This window comes from Mytilus trossulus, chromosome 1 (assembly GCF_036588685.1).
Source record: "Mytilus trossulus isolate FHL-02 chromosome 1, PNRI_Mtr1.1.1.hap1, whole genome shotgun sequence".
Taxonomy (NCBI): Eukaryota; Metazoa; Mollusca; class Bivalvia; order Mytilida; family Mytilidae; genus Mytilus; species Mytilus trossulus.
Window position 1 is genome coordinate 87,422,873 of NC_086373.1, and position 26,932 is coordinate 87,449,804.

General features: G+C 31.4%; 1 protein-coding gene and 1 long non-coding RNA gene across 2 annotated transcripts; both read right to left on the reverse strand.

Moving 5' to 3' along the window:
* Nucleotides 1-394: 394 nt before the first annotated feature.
* On the reverse strand, nucleotides 395-14,486 carry LOC134701680 (uncharacterized). The gene is made up of 9 exons (XM_063562847.1): nucleotides 14,447-14,486; nucleotides 14,100-14,155; nucleotides 13,106-13,228; nucleotides 11,530-11,563; nucleotides 9,618-9,706; nucleotides 7,463-7,530; nucleotides 6,662-6,724; nucleotides 2,765-3,052; nucleotides 395-1,307 (listed from the first exon to the last, which is right to left on the reverse strand). The coding sequence occupies exons 1-9, from the start codon at nucleotides 14,484-14,486 to the stop codon at nucleotides 755-757; spliced, it is 1,314 nt and encodes a 437-aa protein (XP_063418917.1). The 3' UTR covers nucleotides 395-754.
* An 804-nt stretch (nucleotides 14,487-15,290) lies between these two features.
* Nucleotides 15,291-23,743, reverse strand: LOC134710834 (uncharacterized). Its single transcript, XR_010106131.1, has 3 exons — nucleotides 23,665-23,743; nucleotides 16,471-16,536; nucleotides 15,291-15,404 (listed from the first exon to the last, which is right to left on the reverse strand). It is a non-coding gene; the product is annotated as an uncharacterized LOC134710834 (long non-coding RNA).
* Nucleotides 23,744-26,932: the final 3,189 nt, after the last annotated feature.

A 26,932-nucleotide genomic window follows, 5' to 3' on the forward strand; every position in this document is an offset into this window, starting at 1 on the left:
TCATCACAAATAAAAAAAATCAGAAAATAGTCGGATAAATAAAAGGAGTAGGTACGGTAAGGATCGATTTTGGCTTCAAATTTCAGGTTCATCAGACGAAAGATTTTGACCACTTTTTTAACATTCATTTGAATCAATTAGTATATGTAAAAGTCTTTCGCTGATTCAGTCATTAAAAACGATCCGATTCAAGCTCAAATATGAACAATCTACCAAATATGCCGAAAAATGTCACTTTTCAGATGTTTTTTTGTCCAAAATGAAAGTGGCCGCATTCGTGTTCATCCTCAACTTTTATATATATTATGTATTATCATCAAATACAACTTACATTTCAATATAAAGGATGAACACGAATGCGGCCACTTTCGTTTTACACAAAAACCGTCTAAAATTTAACTAAAATGCGGTAATTGTGAAGATTTCAGTAATTTGGCGTGGCTTAATGGTGCTTATATCCAATATATGTGCATTGTACAATAAAAAAAAAAAACCAGCCCATATTTATATAGAAGAAACATTCTACTGTCCAATAAATAACTAAAAATTACATTTTAACAATTTTGTAAAACTGCTATATTTTAGGGCCAAAAAAGGGTCTTACTGGACCTACTCCTTTAGTTATCAAATATAAATTGCAAGTTATAATGACACGTCAAATATCTCATAATAACAAATGTCAGATCACATAATGTTTTGCTGTTTTGTAACAGATTGCAGTCTTATTATAAAGTCTCTAACTTAACATATACGTTTAAGTAATACATGAATGAGCGTTATATAACTTCGTTAAAAATAATTCGCTAATTCTAGAGACGTGTTGCTTTTTGTCTTTTTGTTCTTCTGAAAATGCTAAGTAAAATTTGAATGGCTTGATGGATGCAAATTCACTTGGTAGGTCGATATTTTTTTCCATCAAAACTGGAATAACTCTCCCCTTCTTATCATGATCTCTCAAGGACATGTTTAATACTATTTCTACTTGATGACGTAAAACATTAGATTCTTGTAAGCTGTAATAAGGCGTTATTAAAACAAAAATGTAATGTCTTTTAAACAAATGTTCTAATTGAAAAAAGCTTTCCCCTGGAATGAAAACATCACTGGATAGATCTCCTTTTAGATCTGGAGCCAATTTCATCAAATGTTCTAAAACTTTCTCGGCCATTCTGTCATATTCTGGTCTATCTGGATGTAGAAATACCACATCAATATCATATTCTTGTATATCTTTGCGTAGAGATACTACATTACTAATAACATCATTTCCATGTTTAAGTAAATCTTCATAAGAAGACAGACATTTGCTGGATAAAAATAAAATGAAAAAAAACCATGTTTTAATTATTGTGCTTAATAATCTTGAAAATATGCGAACGGTGGTATATATTTATAAATATGACCATATAATTGATATTTATGACAACACCGAATTGTTGACTACTCGACTGGTGATTCCCTCGGGGAACGCCAAAAAGCAGTGGCATCAAGCCACTGGTGTTAATAGGTATCAAAGGAACATGGCTTATAAAACATTACAACACAACAGAAGTCACCGATCATATCATCTCAGTTATCGGTTCTGACATGATTTACGACAAAACCTTCTTAAATTGTTCGTTTATAAATTTATAAGTTATCCCTCTGACAAAGTTGACCTGAGATGGATTTGGTTATATTGAAAGTATTTGGTCATATATATCTTGAACTGTTCCTTTTCTTATTCATCCTTGACTGCTTCGGACTAATGAAATGTATAATGTACGGTTTAATTTTTTAGTATATCAAAGCCAGGAGCGGATTTAAAATCCAGAATTCTAAAACAAAAGCTGATCCACTGAATCCCTCTTAATAACTTATCACAAACGATTATACGCTTTGAACAAAAAGAAGGAGTGATCCCATCGAGCAAGAGATAAAGGATACAAAAGATACAGTTAAGTCTGCCTCATATCCTGACTTTCATCTAGAAATTCCCAACGAAGGTTGGTTGAAAACAAAACTTTACGACAATAAAGATGATTTCAGGACCCAATTGTGTACTTTCCATTTCTATATAGCAACATTTGAGCAATGCCTGCATACTGAGTATGTGTCTCCCAATTGATACGATATTCCCGGTCTTGTACCTTGATATCATGATTTCCTTGGTAGAGGATTGCTGCTCACACGGAAGCTATTAAACCAAAATTTTTTACGGACTCCATCATGAGTTGGTTGACCGTTATGGAATAACCGTTTCATAGATGATATGAGATATGTTCTTTATGTCGTAACTACAACCCAATTCTATTTTCACCGCGATATAACCTACCGAATTAGAATATTTACCGGGTTTGTAATTACATGAGCAACACAACGGTTGCCACATGTGGAGCAGGATCTGCGTACTCTTCAGGAGATCACCCCAGTTTCTGATGGCGTTAATGTTGCTTAGTCTTTAGTTTTCTGTGTACTATTATCTGTGTGTTTGTCGTTTTATTTTTTATCCATGGCGTTGTCAGTTTATTTTCGATTAATTACTTTGACTGTCCCTTTGGTATCTTTCGTCCCTCGTTTGAACTAATTCCCTAAATCGTCATACTGTAAACATTGTTTATTGACTGAAATTACAAGTAACATTCTGTTTTCGATAACTTAATGATTCTAGTTAAAATTTAAAATGGGGAAACATGATTAGGACATAAAATGCACTTTTCTATTTTGCAAATTAACTTTTTTCTTTTGTTCTTCATATTGAGCTCATATAATTACTGATTATTACCTATCATTTTCTGGTCCTAATTCCCTTCCTCTAGTTTCGTCCCTGTATGTTTTAAAAGATCCACACTCTTTATTTTCGTTTATTACTGTTTCCCTGCTGTTTAGGAGTTCCTGATTTCTTAGTAAAGAAATTGATGTTTTGCTGTGTTGCAATGTTTTGTACTCAACTGTCTCATTCGACTGTATGACTAATGACGTTGTTTTAGTTTCATCTTCCTTGGTTATTCCATCTTTTGTCAGTTCATCTGCCGTCAAATCGGTCTCATTTCTACTCGATATAAACTTGTCACTGCAAAAATAAAGGCTTCATTTTTTATTGTGCGAGCATCTGATATTTATGCAGAACTGTAAACCAATAACAATACCATTCAAATTTTTTTGAACAATACCATATGGTATACTTAAAATTGAGAATAGAAATACTTGTTTACAACATCAATCTGCATTTAAGGTAAAATTCTTTTGTACAATCGGTGCTTTACTTTACGCATTTTTCGATATACCATAGTGTGTATTTATAATTATCATATACTTAGACTTAATAATATATGATTTTAACTGTATGATAATTGCATTAAATTAAAGTAAATTCCATATTTTTTCGAAATGGTGTTTAGCGGGCTGATATGAAAAGTTTATCACATGCTTCGATTTTTATCACATGCCTTTCCGTAACGTTATCGCATGGCATTCCGATGATAATCGGCAAATTTCGGAAAATACACCTCAATGCTACGTTTTCTATGAAAAACATTACAAAGAATTGTAGTAAAACAATTATTTAGATATTGGAAAGCATATTGTGTAAAATAATAATAAAAAAAATAACAAAAAAAACCCAAACTAGGCATACAAATTATTAAATAGAGGCATTTTTAAAAGTTTCAAACATAATTTAGAGAGTTACTTTAAAAAAGTTGACTTTTCCAAACAGTGTTCATTACGTATATTTTTGTCGATTCGTCCATATTAAAATATTTTGAGAAATATGATTAAAAGATTTCATATTGAATGTCGAATTTGGGGTCAGACCTCCATGAACTTTTCAATCTTTGAACTTCTCTATGGGAACCAGGAAAAAGGATCAATATATGAATCTGTTAATTTTCTCCATTGTTAAAGCATATTATAAATAAACTCATCATAGATACCAGGACTAAATTTAGTATATACGCCAGACTCGCGTTTCGTCTACAAAAGACTCATCAGTGACGCTCGTATCCAAAAAAGTTAAAAAGGCCAAATAAAGTACGAAGTTGAAGAGCATTGATAACCAAAATTCCTAAAAGTAAAAGATCATAACATATCATTTTTCATATCGCATGTATTATCAGCCCTCGGTCAATATCAAAATCGAGCCATGCGGCCCTTAGGCTGATATTGAACCTAGGGCTGATAATACATGCGATATGAAAAATGCCATGTAATAATCTGATAGGACATATGTCATTTATATAACAGTGCATGTTATACGATCTGTAAGTTTACTAATTTTCTATATGCAAACAAAAGCAGATTGCCACAATATTACAACACTATTCAAGTTAAGACTTTACAACGATTAAATTAAAGCTAATACTCTTGATGTGTTTTTTTTTCTATCAATGTCATTTGTATTTAAAAGTGTTTTTTTCGAGCCAATATTTGGACAAAAAAACACATTCAAGATTTTAGCAAAGGCAACATGAACCCCTGTAAAAATCTAAGGTGAACATAGAATCTACCACAAACAAGGGTAAATAGCAGTGGCTGAACGTATATATGGCACATGTAATGGTACTGGTGTTAAGTACGCAACTTTTGGAAATGGTAAAGTGACATCACAATTGAATTTAGGGATGGATTGTAAACGGCAATAGAAACAGAGATAAAATAACGGTCAATTAATAAGTGATGATCTTGAAAGTATATATTATAGGTACTGACGTTGTTAATTATCTTAGTTATAATGTTCTTTTATTTGTATTTGTAAATAATTAAACTTTACTTTTTTGTTCCTGTTTGGTAATATCCTTTTGGCGTTGCTCGGTTCGTATGCATTCCGTCAAAGTGTTGTTGTGCTGTAGTAATTTTGTGTATTCTTTCATTTTCGCTTATGTGTCTTGTCAGTATGAAATTTTATTTTTCGTGTTGACATGTTTTTTTTGTTTTTATAGTGATAAAGATTATGACACAATGTTGACAGCTGTACTCCTATTTGTGATATTTTCATCTATAATGTCTGTTTGTTTGTATTGTCACACTACTTATAAATTAACTGGGTACAAAACTTTGAGTTATTTTGAAATAATAAGGCTTATCTGCCTCATGAATAAATTACCGTAGCTGTATCTGGCAAAACGTTTAGGGATATTTGGTCTTCAATGCTCTTCAACTTCGTATTTTATTTGGCGTTTATCATTTTTGATCCGTGCGTCATTGAAACGCGCGTCTGGCACAAATATAAAATTTCAATACTCGTATCTTTGATGAGTTTATAGTAAGTCCACACGTTGTTGTCAATATAATGGATTATTGTGCGACTGTCATACAAGTGAGAGGTTTAGCTAGCTATGAAACCAGATTTTTAATCCACCATTTTTTTATACAATAGTAAAGCATGTACCATGCCAGGAGTATGACAGTTGGTTTCCTTTCATTTGATGCTTTGCACTTTTGATTTTGCCGTTTGATGAATGATTTTCCGATTTCAATATTCCTTATAATTTTGGTTATTTTATTTTAAATGGGTGATGGTTACTTCATTTCATTCTCCATAAAAAGCTCATTTATAAATCAAATATCTTTTTGGTGTCAGTTTTATAGAATTTTTTCATCTGAGTGTCTTACAAGGTATGATTCGTCCCTTCCAAAATAAGATATTTGCATCTTCGTTCGCCATTCTTTTTATGAAACAAAAATAGATTAACTCTTTCAATCCGTCGACCTTTTTTATTGATGAGGAATACTAGGGTAAATGGTAAACTCAAACGTTTTATACCACTGTATGAGAAGAGGGACTTCGATTGTATGTCATTTGTGGGCTGTTCGGCATGGACCAAGGCTCCGTGTTGAAGACCGTACTTTTAATCTATAATGGGTTACTTTTACAAATTAATTGTGACATGGATGGAGAGTTGTCTCATTGGAACTCATATCACATATTCATATATATATATATGGATATATATACAAAATCTTTGGAATTTTAGTGTTCCCATCTGGCTTCAATAGTTGTTTCACATAACTGAAGCCTGATTTTTTAAAATTGCTTTTAAAAAAGAAGTGCATGATTAGCAAACTTCGAGACTTTCAAATGATTAAAAAAAAAGATTGTGTAGCCGGTTTTTTGGAAATAATGATTAAAGTTTTTAAAATTCTTTTAATGTTCAGTTATATACTGGGTCATTTCTGATATAAAAGTAGGAAGATGTGGTACGGTTACCAATTTGACAATTCTCCTACCTTGACCAAATGACATAAAGTTAACAACTTTTAGACACTTTACGGCATTCAACGCTGAGCACAACCCCATATGGTCAAGTAAAGTTCCCGAAAAAACAAATGTAAAACAATTCAAACGATAAAACTAACGTACAGATTTATGTACAAAACCTAACAATGAATAAAAAAAAATGTTATATACAGTACCAAACGACAACAATAAAATTAAAGGCTTCGGACTTGGGACAAGCACATACAGAATGTGGCGGGGTTAATCACGAGCATCACTGAAGAGACATGTATTGTCGAAATGCGCATCTGGTGCAAGAAAATTGGTACCGTTAATTTTATTAAACATGTTTAAAGGAGCCAATTCCTCCCCTAACGGATCAGCGACCCTTTTCTTGTACTTCATATTGTTTTACTTCGATATTTACCAGGAACAATGCATTTAAAATGATTTAAAAAATCTTACTTCACAGGTTGATGTCCTGGATACAATATTTCGTCTTTTGTAGTAGAAAGCAGTTCTTTTGTCCTAAAAATTATAACTCAAATATGTTGGATATTCAAGAATTGTTTGTAATTTTTCGACATAATGTTTTTATAAAGTTAATTTAAAAGATTGATTTATTATCTTTTGGCTACTGTAATCTCTGCCTTATTGCGTTCCAGTTTTTGTTATAACACATTATAACATTATAAAAAAAAAGAAATTTAGTGACAAAGTGTTTCATTAAAATCAGTAATTTGTTGTATAAAATAATAAAATCATGCATAAAGAATCAATTATTACTATTCGACGTTGCCTTCATATACTTATACTTCAGCAGCTGCGGTACCGACCCCATTTTTTGTATTAAATTCTTTGCGTACTCAGTAGATGTGTGCTGGTGTATCTAGTACTAAACTGTAAGCAATCAACTGTTGGTATATATATATACACAACTTTGACTAGTTTGATTAACGTGATTGCATTAATCTATTAACAGTTTTTGAATTGTTTCTTACGGTAATCTAATGTTGAAGTAAATTAAGACAATTTATTTTACTTTACTTTTAGTAATCTATGTGGTGATTAGTGAAAATGTTCGTCGTTTTGTCATTTTTGTCTTTTTTTTTACCATGGCTATATCATTTTTTCTTGAATTCTAAAACAACGAAAACAGGTGCGTTGAGAAACAGGTATATCAGTCAACAAATTCGTTTTTGGATTATTGTTTTTGGGGAAAGGAAACCACGTTTCTAATTTATTCACATCTACATTTGTGCTTACCTCAAGAGACTGACTATTTTGTCACTGGTTATGTTTGTTTTCCGGCATGCAGATGGTTCACCTGTCTCCTGTAATATTTATCATTTCAAATGTAAGTCAACAGAAACCTCCCTCAGTGAGATTGAGGTATAACGTCATAAGCAGAGGTTGAGAGTATAACTGTCAACCAGGTCAATGATATTTGATTTTATTATTGCATTAGCATACACGACTTTAAGTTAAACTAGATAATATGCGGTTTAGTCCTCATAATCATGCTTTTATAAATGTGGCGAATTTTACAATTGCCAAAATTTGATCAACTTATTCATACATAGATATATATTTGTGTTTAGATATAGGAAGATGTGGTGTGAGTGCCAACGAGACAACTCTTCATCCAAATAACAATTTAAAAAAAAGGTAAACCATTATAGGTCAATGTACGGTCTTCAACACGGAGACTTGGCTCACACCGAACAACAAGCTATAAAGGGCGCGAAAATTACTATTGTAAAACCATGTTTATCAACACACACATCGGAATAAAAGGAAACCAAAGGTGTCATCAATGAAAACTCAGTTTGTAAACGGCGGTTTTTCAAAATTATATAACACTTGCTCTGTTGCACTTTAAAATACTTTCAATATATGTTAAGAGGAATCTGGTGATCTTCCTCTTATTTGAACTTTTTTAAAAGTTCGAGTTTCAACATCAATCAACTTTTATATTTAAATGCATCTATATTTCGTTCGCAAGGATATGCCTTATTTATTTATGTATGTACTAAAGAATTTCGAAAAATAACATAATTGAGTGGCTGATTTATGTTAAGATAAGCTTTAAAGAAGTGTGAAATCCAAAGGCATGCAGCAATAAGACAGTTTATAAAATCTAACATTTCGGAATGCTCTTCATCTTCGTACTATATTTTTTTTTTATTTTTTTTTTTTTTTAACCTTTTTTTATTTGAGATTCACTGACGAGTCTTTTGCGTCAGACTTACAAATGTTTATCTTGCAAGGCATCTGTGATAAGTCTACTATACTTCAATTATATACAGGTATTCGCGACATAACCCTGTGTTACTATTTTTATTTTTCAAAATATTAAAGTCATATGAAACGGGTGACTGGTGGAAAATAATGTTTATCCAATTCTTGAACCAATGCATGTATATATCATAAACTTAGTCTTCTGTGCACGTTTTGATAATTTGTTTACGCATTATAGTAAACTTCTTCTTCATGTTGACAAGTATTTTCTTTAGATAAAAGTATATGTACATAAGTTTAAAATTAAAAACTATCAATTTTTTTTAATATGAGGTTTCATATGACTTTAAATCACTATTTTTTTTAAATATGCATAAATCTTATTCATTGATTTTTTGTTCTTTCTAAAAAATGGGTTTTATGAGTGTTCCAGACGAAGTGTATCCAATTTACGACAATTCATATCTGAATTCTTTTTTACTAGCTTTGATTGTTAAATGCTTAATGGCAGCTTCCCGTGCGTATTATATATATATATATGAAAGAGGTTTACTATTTACAATGACAAGAAGAATTTGTAAATTTCGTGCCTCCGAAAAGATTTTACAGAATTACATTCAGCAAGAACGCTCAAACTCAAACATTAGAAAGCCAACTGGATTTAAATATATGGGTATAAATAAGCGCTGGAGCTAAATAATTTGCACCCTATGTTAAGGATGAAGTAATCCTTTCGAAGATTTACGGATGAAATCATGATCTTATGGAAAGTTATGAAACGACAAATAACGTTCAAAAAGACACTGTTACAAACAACCACGGAATTTTTTTGTTTGTCGGAGTTGCAATTATTTCACTCAATTGTGGCATCATCGAATGTTTAATTGCCAAAAGATAAAACAACGGGTACCAAAAGTGGAACGAGAACATAAGAACTTACATTAAAGATATTACATCTAGTTTTTTAATTGCGCTCGTTTTGCAAAAAAAATAAAATGTATTACAGAATGTTGTTTGTTTTCTAAGTTTTTCGTTTGGCCATTGGTTGGTCTGTTGTTTTTCTAATCTATATGGATTTTAACCCGACTTTGATATTCTGTCCCATCTTTTTATGTCATGAAAGGCCGAAAAAGGGATCAATATTTTCAAACACATGTATAAAATTGCTGAAATTCGTTACCCGAGGTTTGTTGAACTGGTAGCTTTTATCTGAAACTGTATGTGATCTTGGTGGTAGACACTTAGAAGACTGTTTATATATGTCTGCGTCTAAAACAATGTAGAATAGAAACTAGTAACTTAATACAATTATCCTTTTTTTAATTTCTAATTTAAAAGGTAACGCAAAAGTATAAAAGCACTAGACATGGACGCATAAAGTGGTGATTAAAAGCTTACATAAATTGTATTAGCGTTAAAGCATATTTTGTTCCACATGCACCTGTAATATTGTCAAGTGTAATGACCAAAACCATAAAATTAAAATTGTTGTGGTTTTGTATTAAGAACAATACATGTATCGTTGAATCTTTTTTGAAGGTTAATTGAATGCGTACTTTTGATTTCGAAGGATATTCTTATGAATTTACACCGAATCTATTAAGCATTGAATGAACAAAGTTTTAATGCCTGAAGATACATAAACCTGCAAATTTTTTTTTTGTTCTCTTTGCAGAATGAATTGATCAAATTGTTGTAAACACTCATCAAAGATACTAAATGTATTAATAAACAATGTTTTAATAGTTATCAAAGGTACCAGGATTATAATTTAGTACGCCAGACTCGCATTTCGTCTACATAAGAGTCATCAGTAAATGTCATAAGGATTTACCAAAGCATACTAGAGTGTGAAAAAATGCCTGGCTCCTAACGAATAACTCTGGAGATACTTATATCTATACTGTCAACAATGAAAGGTGGCTAGGTTATAAGACCCAACATTTATAAAATTGTGGAAGCATGACTTACTTGTCTTTGTAGATTGACAAAAAGTTATAACGCTTCCGTCTTTGTGGGCGTTTAAAAAAAACTGTTTAATAACTCGTTCATGCGTTATTTGGAACAGCTTTCAAATATAAGGAAACACAAACATAGTAGTGCTTTATAATGGATAAATCTTTGTTAAAAATATATCCGGGACAAATGATTATAAGATGTATATCTATTTTAGGTGATATACCTTTACGCATTATTTTATATTCGTGCGGACCACAATTCATATGAGTTGATAGCACGTCTTGTGAGACCAATTTGTTATACGTATTATGATCACAGGCTTGTCACCGGTAGTTTATAGTAGCGATGTAAAAGTTGTTTCAATCGTTTAATAGCTCAGTTTAAACGGGACATACATGTAGATCTATAATAGAACCAAGAACGGAAACAATGAATGTGTCAAAGATACAACAAACTTACCAAATAGCAGAAAACAGCCAATGCATTTACGCTAATTATATTCTTTAATAAATTAAAAAAAAATGCAATCTAAATGAATCAAATGCATTATAAGCACATAAAGATAAAGGGTCAAAAGCGCAACCTTGTATGTATGATTTACAGTTACATTCATGTGAGCATATATAAAATCGCAGCTTTCGGTACTGCCTCTAGAACTTGACGAAGACGCTTTATTATATGTCTGTTTTATCAAATGTGGTTGAATCAAGTTTAAACATCTTCATTGGTATTTGTTGTACTAAAAACATATATGACAGGAGTACATTTTGTATTTGCAGGAAATTTATTAATGTTTGGAAACAATTCCTTCGGCACTGTGCTTGAAAACTTGTACCTTCTCGGAAATGTGTTTAATACACACCTCCCCCTGCTTGTTGTACATGACGTATTTATTTAAGAATCGCTTGAGCCGAAGTTCTAACTTTAAAGGGGTCTTCTGTGCTTTATTTTCTAAAGGTTTTAGTTTTATTACTTCCCATGTACATTTGTAGAATAATGTTACAAAGAAAATAAAATGTTCACGCATGTATATTCCATTATGTTCGAATAAAGGTGAAAAGCAAAGCCAGATTTCAGAAAATTGTTAAAACTGAAGCAAATTATTTACATCTGCATTCATTAGAAAATAATACCTTCACCATGTGTCAGATCAAAAGTTTTCTGAACCTGAAAAATACACATAATTGAACATTACAAAATAGGAAGAAGAAATGGATTACCAATGAGACAACTCTGCACCAAAAACCAAAGGACGAGGAGATAAACAGCTTTAGGTCAAATAAAACGTACGACAACCAAGTAGTTGGCTATTAAACCCAATGAAAAAAATTGAATCAATAAAAAAGAGAATACAAACGGCCTGGTGTACGCTTACACCAAATGTGACATTCAGGAAGAACGACATCCACTTAATTGGAAAAAAGCACTAAAACATAGAAAATGTTGTGTTGGTTCAACAAATTATTGAGCGTTTACCCCCATTGCCAGGAACAGTAGTGTAACAACACACCGTAGGATCTAATTTAAAAATTCATTTCTCATCGACGGCATGTAGGATATTTATATATCTCGCTTTTGCTTCTGTTGTCGTAGGCGGAATAGGGCCAATATATTACCTTACATCTAAAAAGAATAATCAAAATATACGTTTCATTTTCTTATCTATGGAATAATAGTATGTTCAAAGTTGCTGCATGTAACGCAAACAGTAGTATACCGCTGTTCAAAAGTCATAAACCGATTGAAAGAAACCAAATCCAGGTTACAAACTAAACCTGAGGGAAACACATCAACTATAAAACGACAACAATAAAGCATCAAAATAATGAAGTGCAACAAAAAACAAAGAACAAACGATAATTGTAGATTATCGTTGATTATCTCAACGAGATTGATTTTCTCGCTTGAGCTGGAACAGCGGAAGTGAGAAAAGCAATCGAGTTGAGATGACCAATGATAATCTGTTTATCGCTATTTTACCTATGACGACGTTGTCAATTTCATCATGTTCATGTCAATTTCGTTAGCAACGCCACGTGGCCTCATTAGTTTCTAGTGATAATTATTCCATCTCAAGCGAGTAGCATGATATGAAAATTATCACAAAAAAAGATCAAAGGAAAAATGCACAAAATAGCGATAATACAAAATACATTGAAACGTACAATTAGATATCAACTGCCAATAGTTATCAAATGTACTAGGATTATCATTTAATACGCCTGACGCGCGTTTTGTCTACATATATTTAATACTCATCAGTGACGCTCAGATCAAAATAGTTATATAGCCAAAAAAGTACACAGTTGAAAAGCATCGAGGACCCAAAATTCCGAAAAGTTGTGCCGAATACGGCTAAGGTAATCTATCCTGGGATACGAAAATCCTTAGTTTTTCGAACAATTCAAAGTTTTGTAAAGGGGAAATTTATAAATAATGACCATATAATTTAAATTCATGTCTACACCTAAGTGCTGACTGCTGGACAAAACGTCCACCAGCAGTGGACTCGACCCAGTGGTGTATATAGTTATCAAAAGTACCCAGATTATAATTTAATACGTCAAACAAGTCAGTTATAATGATTAGTTACTGGTACTCAATGATAGTTGACAACTAAACATTAACATTTTATTCCGCCTTCTTCTTTACACACATTTAGCTTATACAACAAACGAGGTATACATTTGTCAGATGAATAAAACCCACCTCTTGTGTCAGCTCCAATATGACACCTATCTTGGCATATTGACTTTTGTCTAGTGCAAGTGGTATCGACAGTTGTAAAGCCTGTAATTTTATTATTAATTCATCTTTGGTTTTACATTTGTCCTGAAAAAAAACTCTCATAAATTTCAGTAAAATAAAACATAATGCATGACGTATATCTTGAAGACATGTTTTGTATAAGTATAAACTGCTTGTCTTGTCGAGTTTTCAAGCGTATTGATAAGAAACGTACATGATGTTGGGTACATTATATATATATAATATTTTCATTTGTTTGATACCACGCTTGTTGATCCTGTATATTTTTTCGACTTTGTCTTGAATAATTTAAACTGGTTGTATTGAATTTGTTCCCAATTAACCCATGCTAAGTACAAACACGAACCAAGGGGAACACATGTCGGGCTTTGAAACAATTTCAATGACTGCGACTCCTTAACAGGTACTTCATGATTTTAAGTTTCTCTTTTTGATATAAGTTATGTGCTTAGTACTAATTTGATGAGTCAAGCAGTTATCAACTGATTTGCCAGTTTGATCTTAGGGTGTGTTGCCCGCGGTTGATTGGTTGATTGTTCACTTACTTGTTTTACCTCGCCATATACATTGTGTACTTGTCAAAAGCCAGGACTTGAAATTCAGAGGTTGTTCTTTTTTTCTTAACAATATGTTTTCCCTTCTTAGCTGTATCAAGCCATTTGTTTCTCTTTAAAATAGTTTAATATTTTGTCACACTGAGATCTTGTTGCTTTGAATATTGATATTACCACCTGATTAACATCCCTTAAAATTAAAAGACAACACTCTCTAGCATTTCGTCAAAAAAAAATTATAAGAGAGGGAACCACTTGTTTGATCTGTGATTTTCATTTAATCTTATAAATAACCCGCCATATACTACAAAGACTCAACTATGAGGGGAAATAGAAATATTATGTGCAACTATCGTTATTATATAGTAATCACAACTCACACACAACAGCTTTTTCAATTTGTTTTCAACATCAAGAAGGTGATCATCTACATTTCCTGTAAAAACACGAAACAAAACAAAAGTATAAAAGAAAGACAGTATAGTTTCCTAAATCCAGAAAAAGAGTAGATTTTTCCTGAAGAGCTTATATATGCTATATAATCATTTTGTGACCGAGACTTTCCGAACAATGTACAAAAAAGATGACTTATCAACAAACTTACATTGAGAGTTGGTTAACCGTTATGGAATAACCATTTCACAAATGATATCGGATATTTTCCTTACGTCGTAACTACAACCTCCTTCCCTTTCATGAATGTGACCTACAGAATAAGACTATTTACCGGATTTGTAATCACCTAAGCAGCACGACGGGTGCCACATGTGGAGCAGGATCTGCTTACCCTTCCGGAGCACATGAGATCACCCTAGTTTTTGGTGGGGTTCGTGTTGTTTATTCTTTAGGTTTCTATGTTGTGTCATGTGTACTATTATTTTTCTGTTTGTCTTTTTTCATTTCTAGCCATGGCGTTGTCAGTTTGTTTTAGATTTATGAGTTTGACTGTCCCTTTGGTATCTTTCGTCCCTCTTTTCTTTTACAAAAAAAAATTAATAACTATGATAATTATAACAATAACAATAATAGAAATGAAGTTATAAAGACAAATTATAAATTAAGGATGTTCGCTGCTCAATTTCAAAATAAATAACTTTTCATTAAACTAGTATGTTTTGATAGGGAATAAATTGAAGAATCAAAAAAGCAACAAAAAAAATAGGGGTCAATTTGCTTGTTTTCGAGATATAAGCCATTGGAATTTTGGCGGGAAAATTTTCTCTCTTGACTTTACATAGCTTTACCATTGACCAGTTAAAGTTCTGAAATACTATTTAAAAATAATTAAAATTTTATAAGACTTTTACAAATGACTAATAACTTTACATGTAAAAGATTTGTAAAAAGAAAAATGGGGGTTCATGGGGAAAATATTTTAAGGCATTCAAATGGATATAACCAGAGGATTCCGAAAATCTGACTAAAATTCCAAAACATGACAAGCAGACATCCTTAACTTGCTGAAAATATTACATGTATATGTAATTACATGACACGGAAATTATTTTAATATAATGGAAATATTTTGAAGAATTTCAGATTTTGAAGAATTTACAGTACACCCACCTTTTGTCTGTGCTAGATGACATGTCTTATTTATTTCCTTTATAGCCAAAACTTCGTCATGTGTTTCGTTGGAAATACATGGAATTGGCATCTTTTTCTAAGAAAATCCCACTGCATTCCTGAAATCAACCATAACAACGAATAATGTCAATTTATAGAAAAAGGTTTATTGAGAAATGTAATAAAATTGAAAAACTGACGTTCCAAATTCACAATTGTTTTTTTAATATTTCTTATTTGCTAAAAGCATATGTTATCTAACTTTGTAAAACTTTATAATCATCACGGGGGAAATGGTGAGAGAAATACCTAAATATTGTGGGTTTTTTTAATAAAGCTATCAGAGGGGGTGTAAATAAAAGGTTGTGTGTGTGGAACTTATATGCCATGTATGATTGGATCAGAATAGAAATTATAAAAATAGAAAGGAACATTTAGTTTATATATCTGGTGTGAAATTTTTTCCATACAATATTGAAAATCCAAATCTTTAAAATGACAACAAAAATAGATTTCTTCCTCATCCACACATAATATGATAATAAACAAATTATGTCAAATATGGATTAATATGGAGCAAACAACAATTGCACAACAAAAGGTGACGTTTACCTTTATCAATAAGTCTAATCAGTAAAAAAATGATTTGAAGAATACAAATCCTTGAATTTTCTGCTTCATAAATGCAATATTTATAAAGCTTGATGCATGCTACCACTTTTTTTTAATATATCTGCAAGTGTAATCATTCAATAACAATGAATCTTTATTTACCTTTTTGTAAAAGATAAACTGGGTAAAGGTTTTAACCAATTTTGAGGCTATACAGTCATATTGTAAAAGCTTTTATTAAAGTGAAAGTAATAAGATATGTCATAAAGGAAATCATATAAATTATTTGGCTGAACTACTTTATCAAGTGTTTTTTTTTATACCGTTTTACTTGTAATTATACAAAAAATTGTATCATATGTCTCTGGTTTTACATTTCTGCAATTACCTTTTCTCAAAAAAGTATTCCCTTTCAGCATTATTATTTTTAATAATCACTCTTAAAATAAAGTCAACGTTTTCGCAAGTATTGTGTAAGGTCTTTTTTTTTTAAAGATATACAATGTTTCGAAGGAGTAAGATAATAAGGTCATGATTTTGCTTTATTAATAATCATAATTCTCATATGCATACCTTTTTTAACCAGGTATTAATCCTTCCTTTTAAAAGTCACTCCAAACCACGATCCATATCTTATGACTACAAAAGGTAAATTATAAGCCTCAAATAAATATCTAAACTATTACATGCACTTTTCTTGCGTTCTATGCGCTTTTGGGGATTTATTTTCACCTAGAACGCTCGAAACGATACATTTGATAACACCCACTTATTAACAAACAACTTTAAGTTAAGAGTATAATAAAGAAAAATACTGAACCCCGAGGAATACGGAACGTCCCAAATCAAATGGCAAAATAGAAAGCTCAACCACACCAATCGAATGGATATTAACTGTCATAATTCTGACTTGGTACAGGAATGTTTTTATGTATGAAATGACGGATTAAATTTGATTTTACAGCTAGCTAAACCTCTCACTTGTTTGACAGTCGCATTAAATTTCATTATATTGACAACGATATGTGATCAAAACAGACATATAGGTAAAAATGTCAAAATCTGAGTACAGTAGTCAATTTTGTGTTATAATCAAAATCACTATATAAACAAAATAATATGTAACTAAGAAGCACAATAAGGTATATGGACAAAGCACAATAGCAACTAGAGGCTCTTGAGCCTGTGGTGCTCACCTTGGTATATATGCACATTAAACAAAAAACACAGATGGATTCATGACAAAATTGTGTTCTGGTGATGGTGATGTTGATGTGTTCGTAGATCTTACTTTACTGAACATTCTTGCTTCTTACAATTATCTCTATCTATAATGACCTTGGCCCATTATTAACAGAAGAAAATATTTTGTAAAATTACAAAAATTGTTAAAAATTGACTATTAATGGCAATAACTCCATAAGGGGTCAACTGACCATAAAACAACAAAATTTCTTTAAAAATTAATAATTGAGGGACAGCATCTCAACAACCGGTTGTCCGATTCATGTAAAAATTTCAAAGCAGATAGATATTGACTTAACTAACCTCATGTCAGATTTTCTCTAAGTGCTTTAAATATTCGTTTCACAGTTATTAGCAAAAATCTACATGTTACCCTATTTTCTATGTTTAGCCTTGCGGCCATTTTGGTTGGTTGGATGGGTCGCCGCACACATTTTATAAACCAGATACACCAATGATGATTGTGGCTAAGTCAAATTTAGTCCAGTAGTTTCAGAGGAGAAGATTTATGTAAAACATTACAAAAAAATACAAAAAAAGGAAAAAATGACAATAAAGGGCAATATCTCCTTCAGGGGTCAACCGACCATTTTGGTCATGATGACTTATTTGTAGATCTTACTATGCTGAACCTTATTGCTGTTTATAGTTTATCTCTATCTATTATAATATTCAAGATAATTACCAAAAATGGCAAAATCTCCTTTTCAGGGCAGATAGATCTTGACTTTATAAGAATTTTACCTTCTGTCAGATTTTCTCTAAATGCTTTGGTTTCAGAGTTATAAGCCCAAAACTACATTTTCCCTCTATGTTCTATTTTTAGCTATGGCGGCCATCTTGGTTGGACGGCTCACCGCACACATTTTAGATACCCCAATGATGATTGTAGCCAAGTTTGGTTAAATATGGCCCAGTAGTTTTAGAGGAGGAGATTTTTGTAAAAATTTACGACGACGGACGACGACGGACCACGAATGATAAATGTTTTAGCTTAAAATAAAAGTCAACAATACACAAATTTATAATAGCACAATAACATAATGACGGGATGTATAAGTAGACGAGCCACGTCATATGTATTAAAGAAACACAAAAAAGCATATAGGCAAAGCAGATCGGCAAAAATGTGAGACAACAATACAAAAACTATTAGAACAATAATAAAATGAGAGATGAATAAGTACAGAGTCTCGTATAATGTATAGCAATAAAAACAGACACAACAGTTAAAGTAATATTTATATCATAATGCAATGTTGACTGCGGTACATCTATTTGTGACATTTTTACCTATTATGTCTGTGCGTTCTGTTTACACATAGTTGTCAATATAATGAAATTTTAGACGACATCCATTCAACTGAGAGGTTCAGCTAGCCATAAACCAGATTAAATCCTAAATTTGATATATCAGTAAATACCTGCACCAGGTCAGGAATATGACAGTTGTTAATCATACGTTTAATGTGTTTGATCTTTTGATTTTGTCATTTTTTTCAGGAATTATCTGTTTTGAATTTTCCTCGGGAATCAGTATTTTTGTGATTTTGCTTCTTCTTTTTTTTTTATCGTTAATGGACGCTTGCAATAATTCTCTGAGAGGCCCGTAGATGAACCGTTGATAAGGAAAATGTCTGCCCTATCCGACAAATCAGTTGCAGTCAAAATTTTCCAAACTTCGTCCCGAATATTAATGCAGTAATTGCAATTGGATGTTATGTAAAAGGAAAACTAATAAAGCAACCAAAATAAAGAAGAAAGAGTAACCTTTCAAATTGTGATAATTTCATTATGACATAATTATTACATGATTAATTATTATGTAATTAGTTGCTATATTGTGATGTCCACACTTGAATGAATTTAGCGTATTTGTTCTTCATAGCATCCCAAAATATTTTATAGATTCTTGTACAACACAGCTTGACCTCCAAAACTGCCATAGGTCACACACAGAGCCTCAAACAGTCAATGCATTCTTTTTTTTTTAACATACAGATAGCCTAGCCCTCCCCAAAACTAATTTTATTGGTAGATAGGATTAAGAACAAAGGAACGATAGAAAAAAGTCCTTGATTAAGTAAATGTCCGATGACTATGCAGGAATTACAAATACACAGATGCCTCGTGTATCCTAGTTCAACGCTCTTAGTACGTCAAAGATCCTAGCAGTAATTCTCTGAGAGACATGAAGCTGCACTGATAATAAACAAAATATCTTTATCTATCCAACAACCAGTGGCAGTCAAAATTTTCCGTATGAAACAACAAATACGTATGCTATCGTAATAAAAAAAAATTAAATCATATTCAGCTACTTTCATGATATATTTAGTAGTGTTGTCAAATCGTACACTTTTGCCTAACCGGTTACTCGGATAATCGTTCGACCGATTAACCGGTTAACCGGTAGTTTGAGTTGGTACTTGAAAGCCTTATCAATAGTACCCTACACATGTGGTATGAGTGTCAATTTGACAACCTTTCATCCAAGTCATAAATTTACGCTTTTTATAATTGAAGTTTGTCCTCTTTGATATAAGGCTGGTGTGTGAGGATTCCTGTCGAAGTTTGACTTTTATTAATCAACTACACCGTATCAACTATAGCGTTTGTACCAACTACAGATTGAAAATAGAAAAACCTTCTTGATCTCGTAGAATTGAATATGTCTGAAACGGATTATTCTAACAAAGTTTCTTTTCACTTGTTGACTCCGAAAATAAATGTGTGTTTCAATTAAAATGATTAATTATAAAAAAGAAGATGATTGCCAATGAGACAATTCTCCACAAAGAGATTGAAATGACACAGAAATTCACAACTATAGTTCACCGATTCTTTACTTTGTTTGCATGTTACTCGTACTATCACGTCGTATACATTGAGTACATTCACATTGGTTTGCATTATACAAATTTTTAGTTAGCATTTCGTTTAAAGTAAGACTAACCCTTGCGAGACGGAGGTTGTACATTTAGGTGTAGGTTTACACACTATTAGATCAGAAACGAAGCAATGAAGTAAATCGTAAAATTTAATCGCATTACTGATTTAGAGTTTCTATTAAAAAAACAAATATACTAATTATGTTTCTTTAAGATCCTGCCTCAAGCTGAGATACAAGTTCTAATTAATTAATTAATTTTATGTGTATAGGATTAACAGTAGCAATCAATTTACTGGACAATTGTTCTGTCAAATTAATTACCAAGACGACAATTTTTAAATAAAACCTAACTATTTAATGATTTCAATACAATTTTATATAAAATCTGTCAAAATTGAAAAAAAGTCCGGTTAACCGGTTAACGATTTTGGTATTCGGTATTCGGTCGTTCGACCGATTAACCGGTTAACCGGTTAACCGTTGACAACACTAATATTTAGATATCACATCTAATAGGCGTTAAACATCTATTTATTATATTGAAATACGAAATTGTTGTAATATAAGAGTTTCAGAGATCTTTGATTCCAAACCGATACATTGTTCACTGTTAGGCACATTACACTTTTAGTATATATGAACTGGATTCTTATGTCATGTTAAATCTGGAATCTTATCATTAAATTCTTTTTTAAGTTTTCAAGAAGTCAAATGAAGTAAATAGAAGATTTCTAAGTTACAAACAATAACACAGTCTGATTAATGTCTTTTCAAGATTTGTATACAGAAATCAATACTGAACAGGAAGAAAATAACATTTAAAATTAGAATAACTTATTACAATATAAATTAATACGATTTAAATTTTAATCGTTTCCTTGAATGAGGAGTTTCAAATCGTGTAACTAAGCTTATTAGTACAATCGACATGAAACTACTGATTTCCTATAATAATTTCCTTTTGCCATATATATTTTCGTACGCATAAGGCATTATCATCTATATAATGCTGAGTCCACACGTAATTCGAATTCGATTCGCATTAACTAATTCGAATTAGTTTAATTCGCATTCGAAACGTTTTACGTCCTAACGTCACTTCTAATTCGAATTAGAATTCGCGTCAACTTCGCTTTACTGACCAAACGACGTTAACTTTTAATTTGTATTAACAAAAACGTATTTCCAATGCGAATTGACTAATTCGAATTAGTTAATTCGAATCAATTCGAATTAAAAAAGAAGAGTGTGTGATCGCGATTAGCGAATTCGATTCGCATTCCATTCGAATTCAATTCGAATTAAATATCCGTGTGCAGCGAAAAAATCCAACACCTAAATAAACTTAAACAAATTATGAAAAATGCAATTACATTGTCCCCAGCGCAACGCATATTATCTGTCCAAAATTAATAACTAAAACATGTATTTTTGTTTTTTCAATCTTTTTTTTTAAATTATCTTACAGAATTGAAAACTTAAGAACAGTTTCTTATATTTCCAAGGGACATACAACTCATTAAAATATTTACTCGTCAATTACAATTTGTATATGATACCCTTTGATATGAATTTGATAAATATCGGACAAAAAATGTATACATGAGAGCATTAACTTCCACTTTTCCATAGAAGTAATATTTCTAAGGTGCAAACTCTATAAAATAATTAGATCGGCGCTTATTTTTTACGTCGTCGAAGACATTGCTGATAAAAACTTTAATATAAGTTCCATAAAAATCTGTCAAAAATTGTCAACACGAGAATCCTTACAATGCAATTTACCATAACATTAATGTTACCAAGGGGCATGACTTATTTTAAAAAACAATCAATATGCACTAAATCATTCTGGTATCTATGATGAGTTTATTTCGAAATCGTCCGAAAACCAATACTAGTAATTTAAGTTCATAAAAATCTGACATGAATTGAAAGTGCTAGCAATGCAATTTTCCATATCATTCATGTTTCCTAGGAGCATCGCTCTTTTAAAAGAATAGTTGATCGCCACTGATTTTCGAACTTGTCTGAGACAATGATGATATAAATATTTAATGTAAGTTTAATAAAACATCTTAATTCAAGATGTGCGAGCGCTAAAATATACGGACTGACAACGGTATTTCTATTTCCCCCGCAACGCGTTGCACGGGGGACAAAAGTATAGCTCCGATGTCTTTTTCCGACGTAGTCAGTATAGTTTCGGTTTGTGCACTTTGAACTTAAGGACGCTTCACTATGGCAACAGACTACTTATGCTCAAAAATCCTTTCTGTGATTGGACAAAACGCTGTCACGGTGGGTGATTTGGTTGTGTTTGAAAAATCGTCTCGAAAATTATATCCTGATGGAAAGCAAGTGAAAAACTATAAATATTTGACCTAGATCTTACAAAGATTTATATTTTTATTAAAATAATTGTTTCTCCAATAGCTCTTTGCATCCATGACAGCTGTTTATTCGGTACAATTATATAATCATATCATTTTTAATGTAAACTTTGTTGTACGAACGTACATGACTTTTAGAACGCACCTACGCATGTGAGATTTCAGCGGGGTTTTGGTAAATGTAAACAGAAAGAAACTACTTATACTACCAATAGTTTCTATCTTTGTTAACCATGAATTAAGTTTAATGTAAACAGAAGTAAATGTATATTTGTTTCTTTTTATTTGCACTAGATTTTTTGACAAATAAAACTTTTAGGTGTCATCACAATATTCTTATATATTATTGCCTTAATATAATTAGACTTAGTAAAGAATTTCTTGTAGTAACATTCAGATGGAGATTTTATTAAGGAGGTCCTGCACCATTAAGTCATTGTGCTTCTGAAGGTTATCGAAATGATAGTTTTAAAATATACTCAAATTTAAATACGTCGGATATCTTTTTTAAAGATAGTTCTTGTTTTTTATATCCACAAAACCTCTTACTACTTGATTCTGACATTTTACTCATACTTGTTTACTATAATATCAAATGATATGGTTATTAGTATTTACACAACATGTTTTTCATGGTTATCAAAGATAAACAGTATGTGGTAAATAAAAGGGTGATTTGATAGAAGCTTTCAACCATATTAACTGTATCTTCCTTATTTTCATTCGGTATATATTGAAACAATTAAATACATTTCACATGTTCATTTCATATATTTAAACTATCGTAATCGTTATTTTTGATTTAAATCATTGTCAACTTGTTTTAGTTATTTTTTAAATAAATGTATGTAGACAATACATGCTAAAAAAAGCAGAAAATATACAATGCATTAAAGGAGGAAATAAAATTCAAAAAATTCTAATGTGAAAGGGGCAAGAAGGCTTTTCTACTTTAAAACAGGTAATGTTTCTCGTTAGTTATATAGATTGGCCCTTTGGTTTTTTTTCTGTTTGAAATGTTATGCGCTGATCTGTTGTGAGTTTTTTTATGGCTTGAGGTAAGGTGTAAGCCAAAGGTCCGTGTTGTAGACCGTACTCTGACCTAAAATTGTTAGATTTTTAAACAATGTTACTAGGACAAAGAGTTGTCTCAATGGCACTCAATCCACATATTACTATTAGATTTTTTTAAAGAGACCTTCTGTTTATTGTTTTATTAAGCAAAAATCCACTTACCAAAACTGAGGGCTTTGTCGTCAATGTGAATGTGCAGGATCAATCACAGACGACGACAATGAAATCAACTTTAGTTTCGATACTAAACGTGCGGTTATAATGTAACTTTTCAAGATATATTAAGTCATTTCGATTCCTCTTTCCGTTTCACATATTTGTCGATAACACGTTACTTGTATATTGGTTTTGATTTCCCCACACAATTTATTTTTTTGATTTTATCAAAATTTATTTCATGTCATCTTCAATTGTTGTAATATTTACAGGTCACGTAATGTAATGCTATATATATATATTTGTAATTCCATAATTTCAATCCTAGAGGGAAACAACCACAAAAATAACTGAGAATATTGTTCACCTGCTCCTGTTATAGTAAGCCAATGATCAAGATGATTACAACTAAAAAAACTACTTGGCGATGGAAAATGTACAGGTTTACATTTGCATATCACTTGATTTTTGATACAAAATAATTCATGTGAATGCAAAGGAATTGTTAAATTTATTTGAAAAGTATTAATCATAAAATACATTATTTAATCGAAACTCAAACATAATACTTCAATGATATTGAGCCTAAAATTTAATGTGGACCGGATGAATTTTTTTTACATACGATTTCTATCAGTTTATTTATTTCCTGTTTCATTCGCCGTATGATTACGGTTTATTATATATGAAGGCGTTTATGTTTCGTATATGTAGAAATTAATTAACAGCTTATCAATGTAATATACCGATTTGGAAATTTAATTTTTTCATTCAAACATTTCGGTGACTAAGGCAACAATAAAAGTTACAATTGAGCATAAAAATGATAGAGGTAAGAATTGTCATCTGTAAAAAAAATGAAGATAACATAAATACCGAACTTCAAGGAAAATTCAAAGCGGATAGTCCCTTTTCAAATGGCAAAATCAATAGCTGAAACACATCAAACGAATCGATAACAACTGTCATAAAAGTGTAACTTTAAATAAGAGCCATTTATATAATTTAAAAAAAAATCGCTAAGAGGCACCTACCATTGATATAACCAAATCATTTCTCTGCGTGTATATCACCAATATTTTACTGGTTTTTTATTCATTTACTGTTAGATATACAGCATACAGTTTTATATATAACACGTTCTTTATAAAACAATTTTAAACTATGATTCACCGTACAATCAAAATCAGAGTGTTTTATTTTTTCCGTTTAGCTGTGTCATACCCGAATCCTCAGCGAAATTACCACTAGTCCGAGAATTTTCTCTTACAAAATACACGCCCGCATCCTGAAATTATTCATATTCTAAGAATATAAGTTATTGAATACTCTTAGAAATTTTAGTTGAAATACCAGTTTTTCTATAATTTCATTGTTATTGATCTCTCGTTCATTTGATTGACCTTCACATCGTAGAACAAAACAATATACTTTATTTTGAAACACTCGTACACATATACGTGTGATACAAGAGGCAAAATAAATAATCATATTTATGATTGCTACACAACAATGTTAATATACTTGTTATCATATGATTGATAGTATAATTACAACAGTTTAACTAATTTCTCAATAAAAGTTTTGCATAACTTTGATAATTCAAAATGAAAGCAGCCCTTGTGGTAAAAGTAAAATAACAAAAAAAAACTAAACTCAGAGGAATTCCAAACGAAAAGGTCCTAATTAATTAACTGGAAAAATCAAAAGCTCAAGCACTTCAAACGAATGGACAACAACTGTAATTTTCCTAACTTGGTACATGCATATTTTTAAATGGTATATCAAACCTGGTTTGATAGCTAGCTTAACCTTTCAATTTAAGACAGTCGCATACAATTCTATTATACTGACAATGATGTGTGAACAAGACAAACATATCTAAAAGAAAACATGTTTTAACCCGCCGCATGTTTGCGCCTGTCCCTAGTCAGGAGTCTTGCCTTTGTTAGTCTTGTATAATTTTAAATTTTAGTTTTTTTGTGTATAATACGGAGTTTAGCATGCCGTTCATTATCACTGAACTAGTAACATATTTGTTAAGGGGCCAGCTGACTGACTCCTCCGGTGCGTGGGTTTCTGGCTGCATTGAAGAACCATTGGTGGCCTTCGGCTGTTGTCTGCTCTATGTTAGGGTTGTTGTCTCTTTGACACATTCCCAATTGTCCTTCTCAATTTTATAATAGATAAAAATGTAAAAACAAATAGGAGTACAGCAGTTATATTCTTAACTATTCATAGTTCTTAAATTCTAGACACTAACTGGCACTTAAATAGATAGTGAAATTGATTCCTTATTGACAAGGAAGAGAGATGACACTGTTTTCCATCTCTAAGAATTCCATTTAGACTCCATTTCTATTGGTATTTTAAGGTTGCAGCATCGCAGCTTATTAATATAATTAAGATCTTCAGATAGGAGTCTTACTAAATATTTTGAAAAGACAATAATATTCCACTTCAATGATATGTGTATTTGACTGTGCCACTGTTGGATTAATCTATCTGTTTATCTCTGCTTAATATTCGTTTTTATCTAAATATCTTTCTTTGATTGAGCATTACGTATAAAGCTAAATCCAGTATTGTCAAATATAGATTAAGCATGGATTTAACAAACAAAAACAGAAAAATCGGAACCATTGCATGGTGAAGAGAGAACATTCCTTTCAGTTAAGTGTCTAATAAAGGAGTTGATGATATCAACTTCAGCAACAACGTTCTTCATCACAAAGGGGTAACATATAAAATTCCACTTTATTTGTAAAATCAATCTGTTAAGATTTTATTCTACAGTTACAACAAATAAACTCATCATAGATACCAGGACTAAATTTTTGTATATACGCCAGACGCGCGTTTCTTCTAAAAAAGACTCATCAGTGACGCTCGAATCCAAATAGTTAAAAAGGCCAAATAAAGTACGGAGTTGAATAGCCTTGAGGATCAAAATTCCTAAAAGTTTTGCCAAATCCAGCTAAGATAATCTATGCCTGAGTTAGAAAAGCCTTAGTATTTCAAAAATTCAAAATTTTGTCAACATTTCATTTTTTAAATATAACCATATCAACGATAATTCATGTCAGCAAAAAACCATTGAACCTAAAGTATTTAGCAACAAGCTAGCACTACAAAGAATACATAATAAAACCTATAACATGTGACTGTTGCTTCTTGCCTAATATTTTCAGTCCGTATTTCCATGTTATTAATGTTGATCTTAAAGATAATATACACCTATTGACTGGGTGTGAGGGTAATAGCAAGTTTGTTG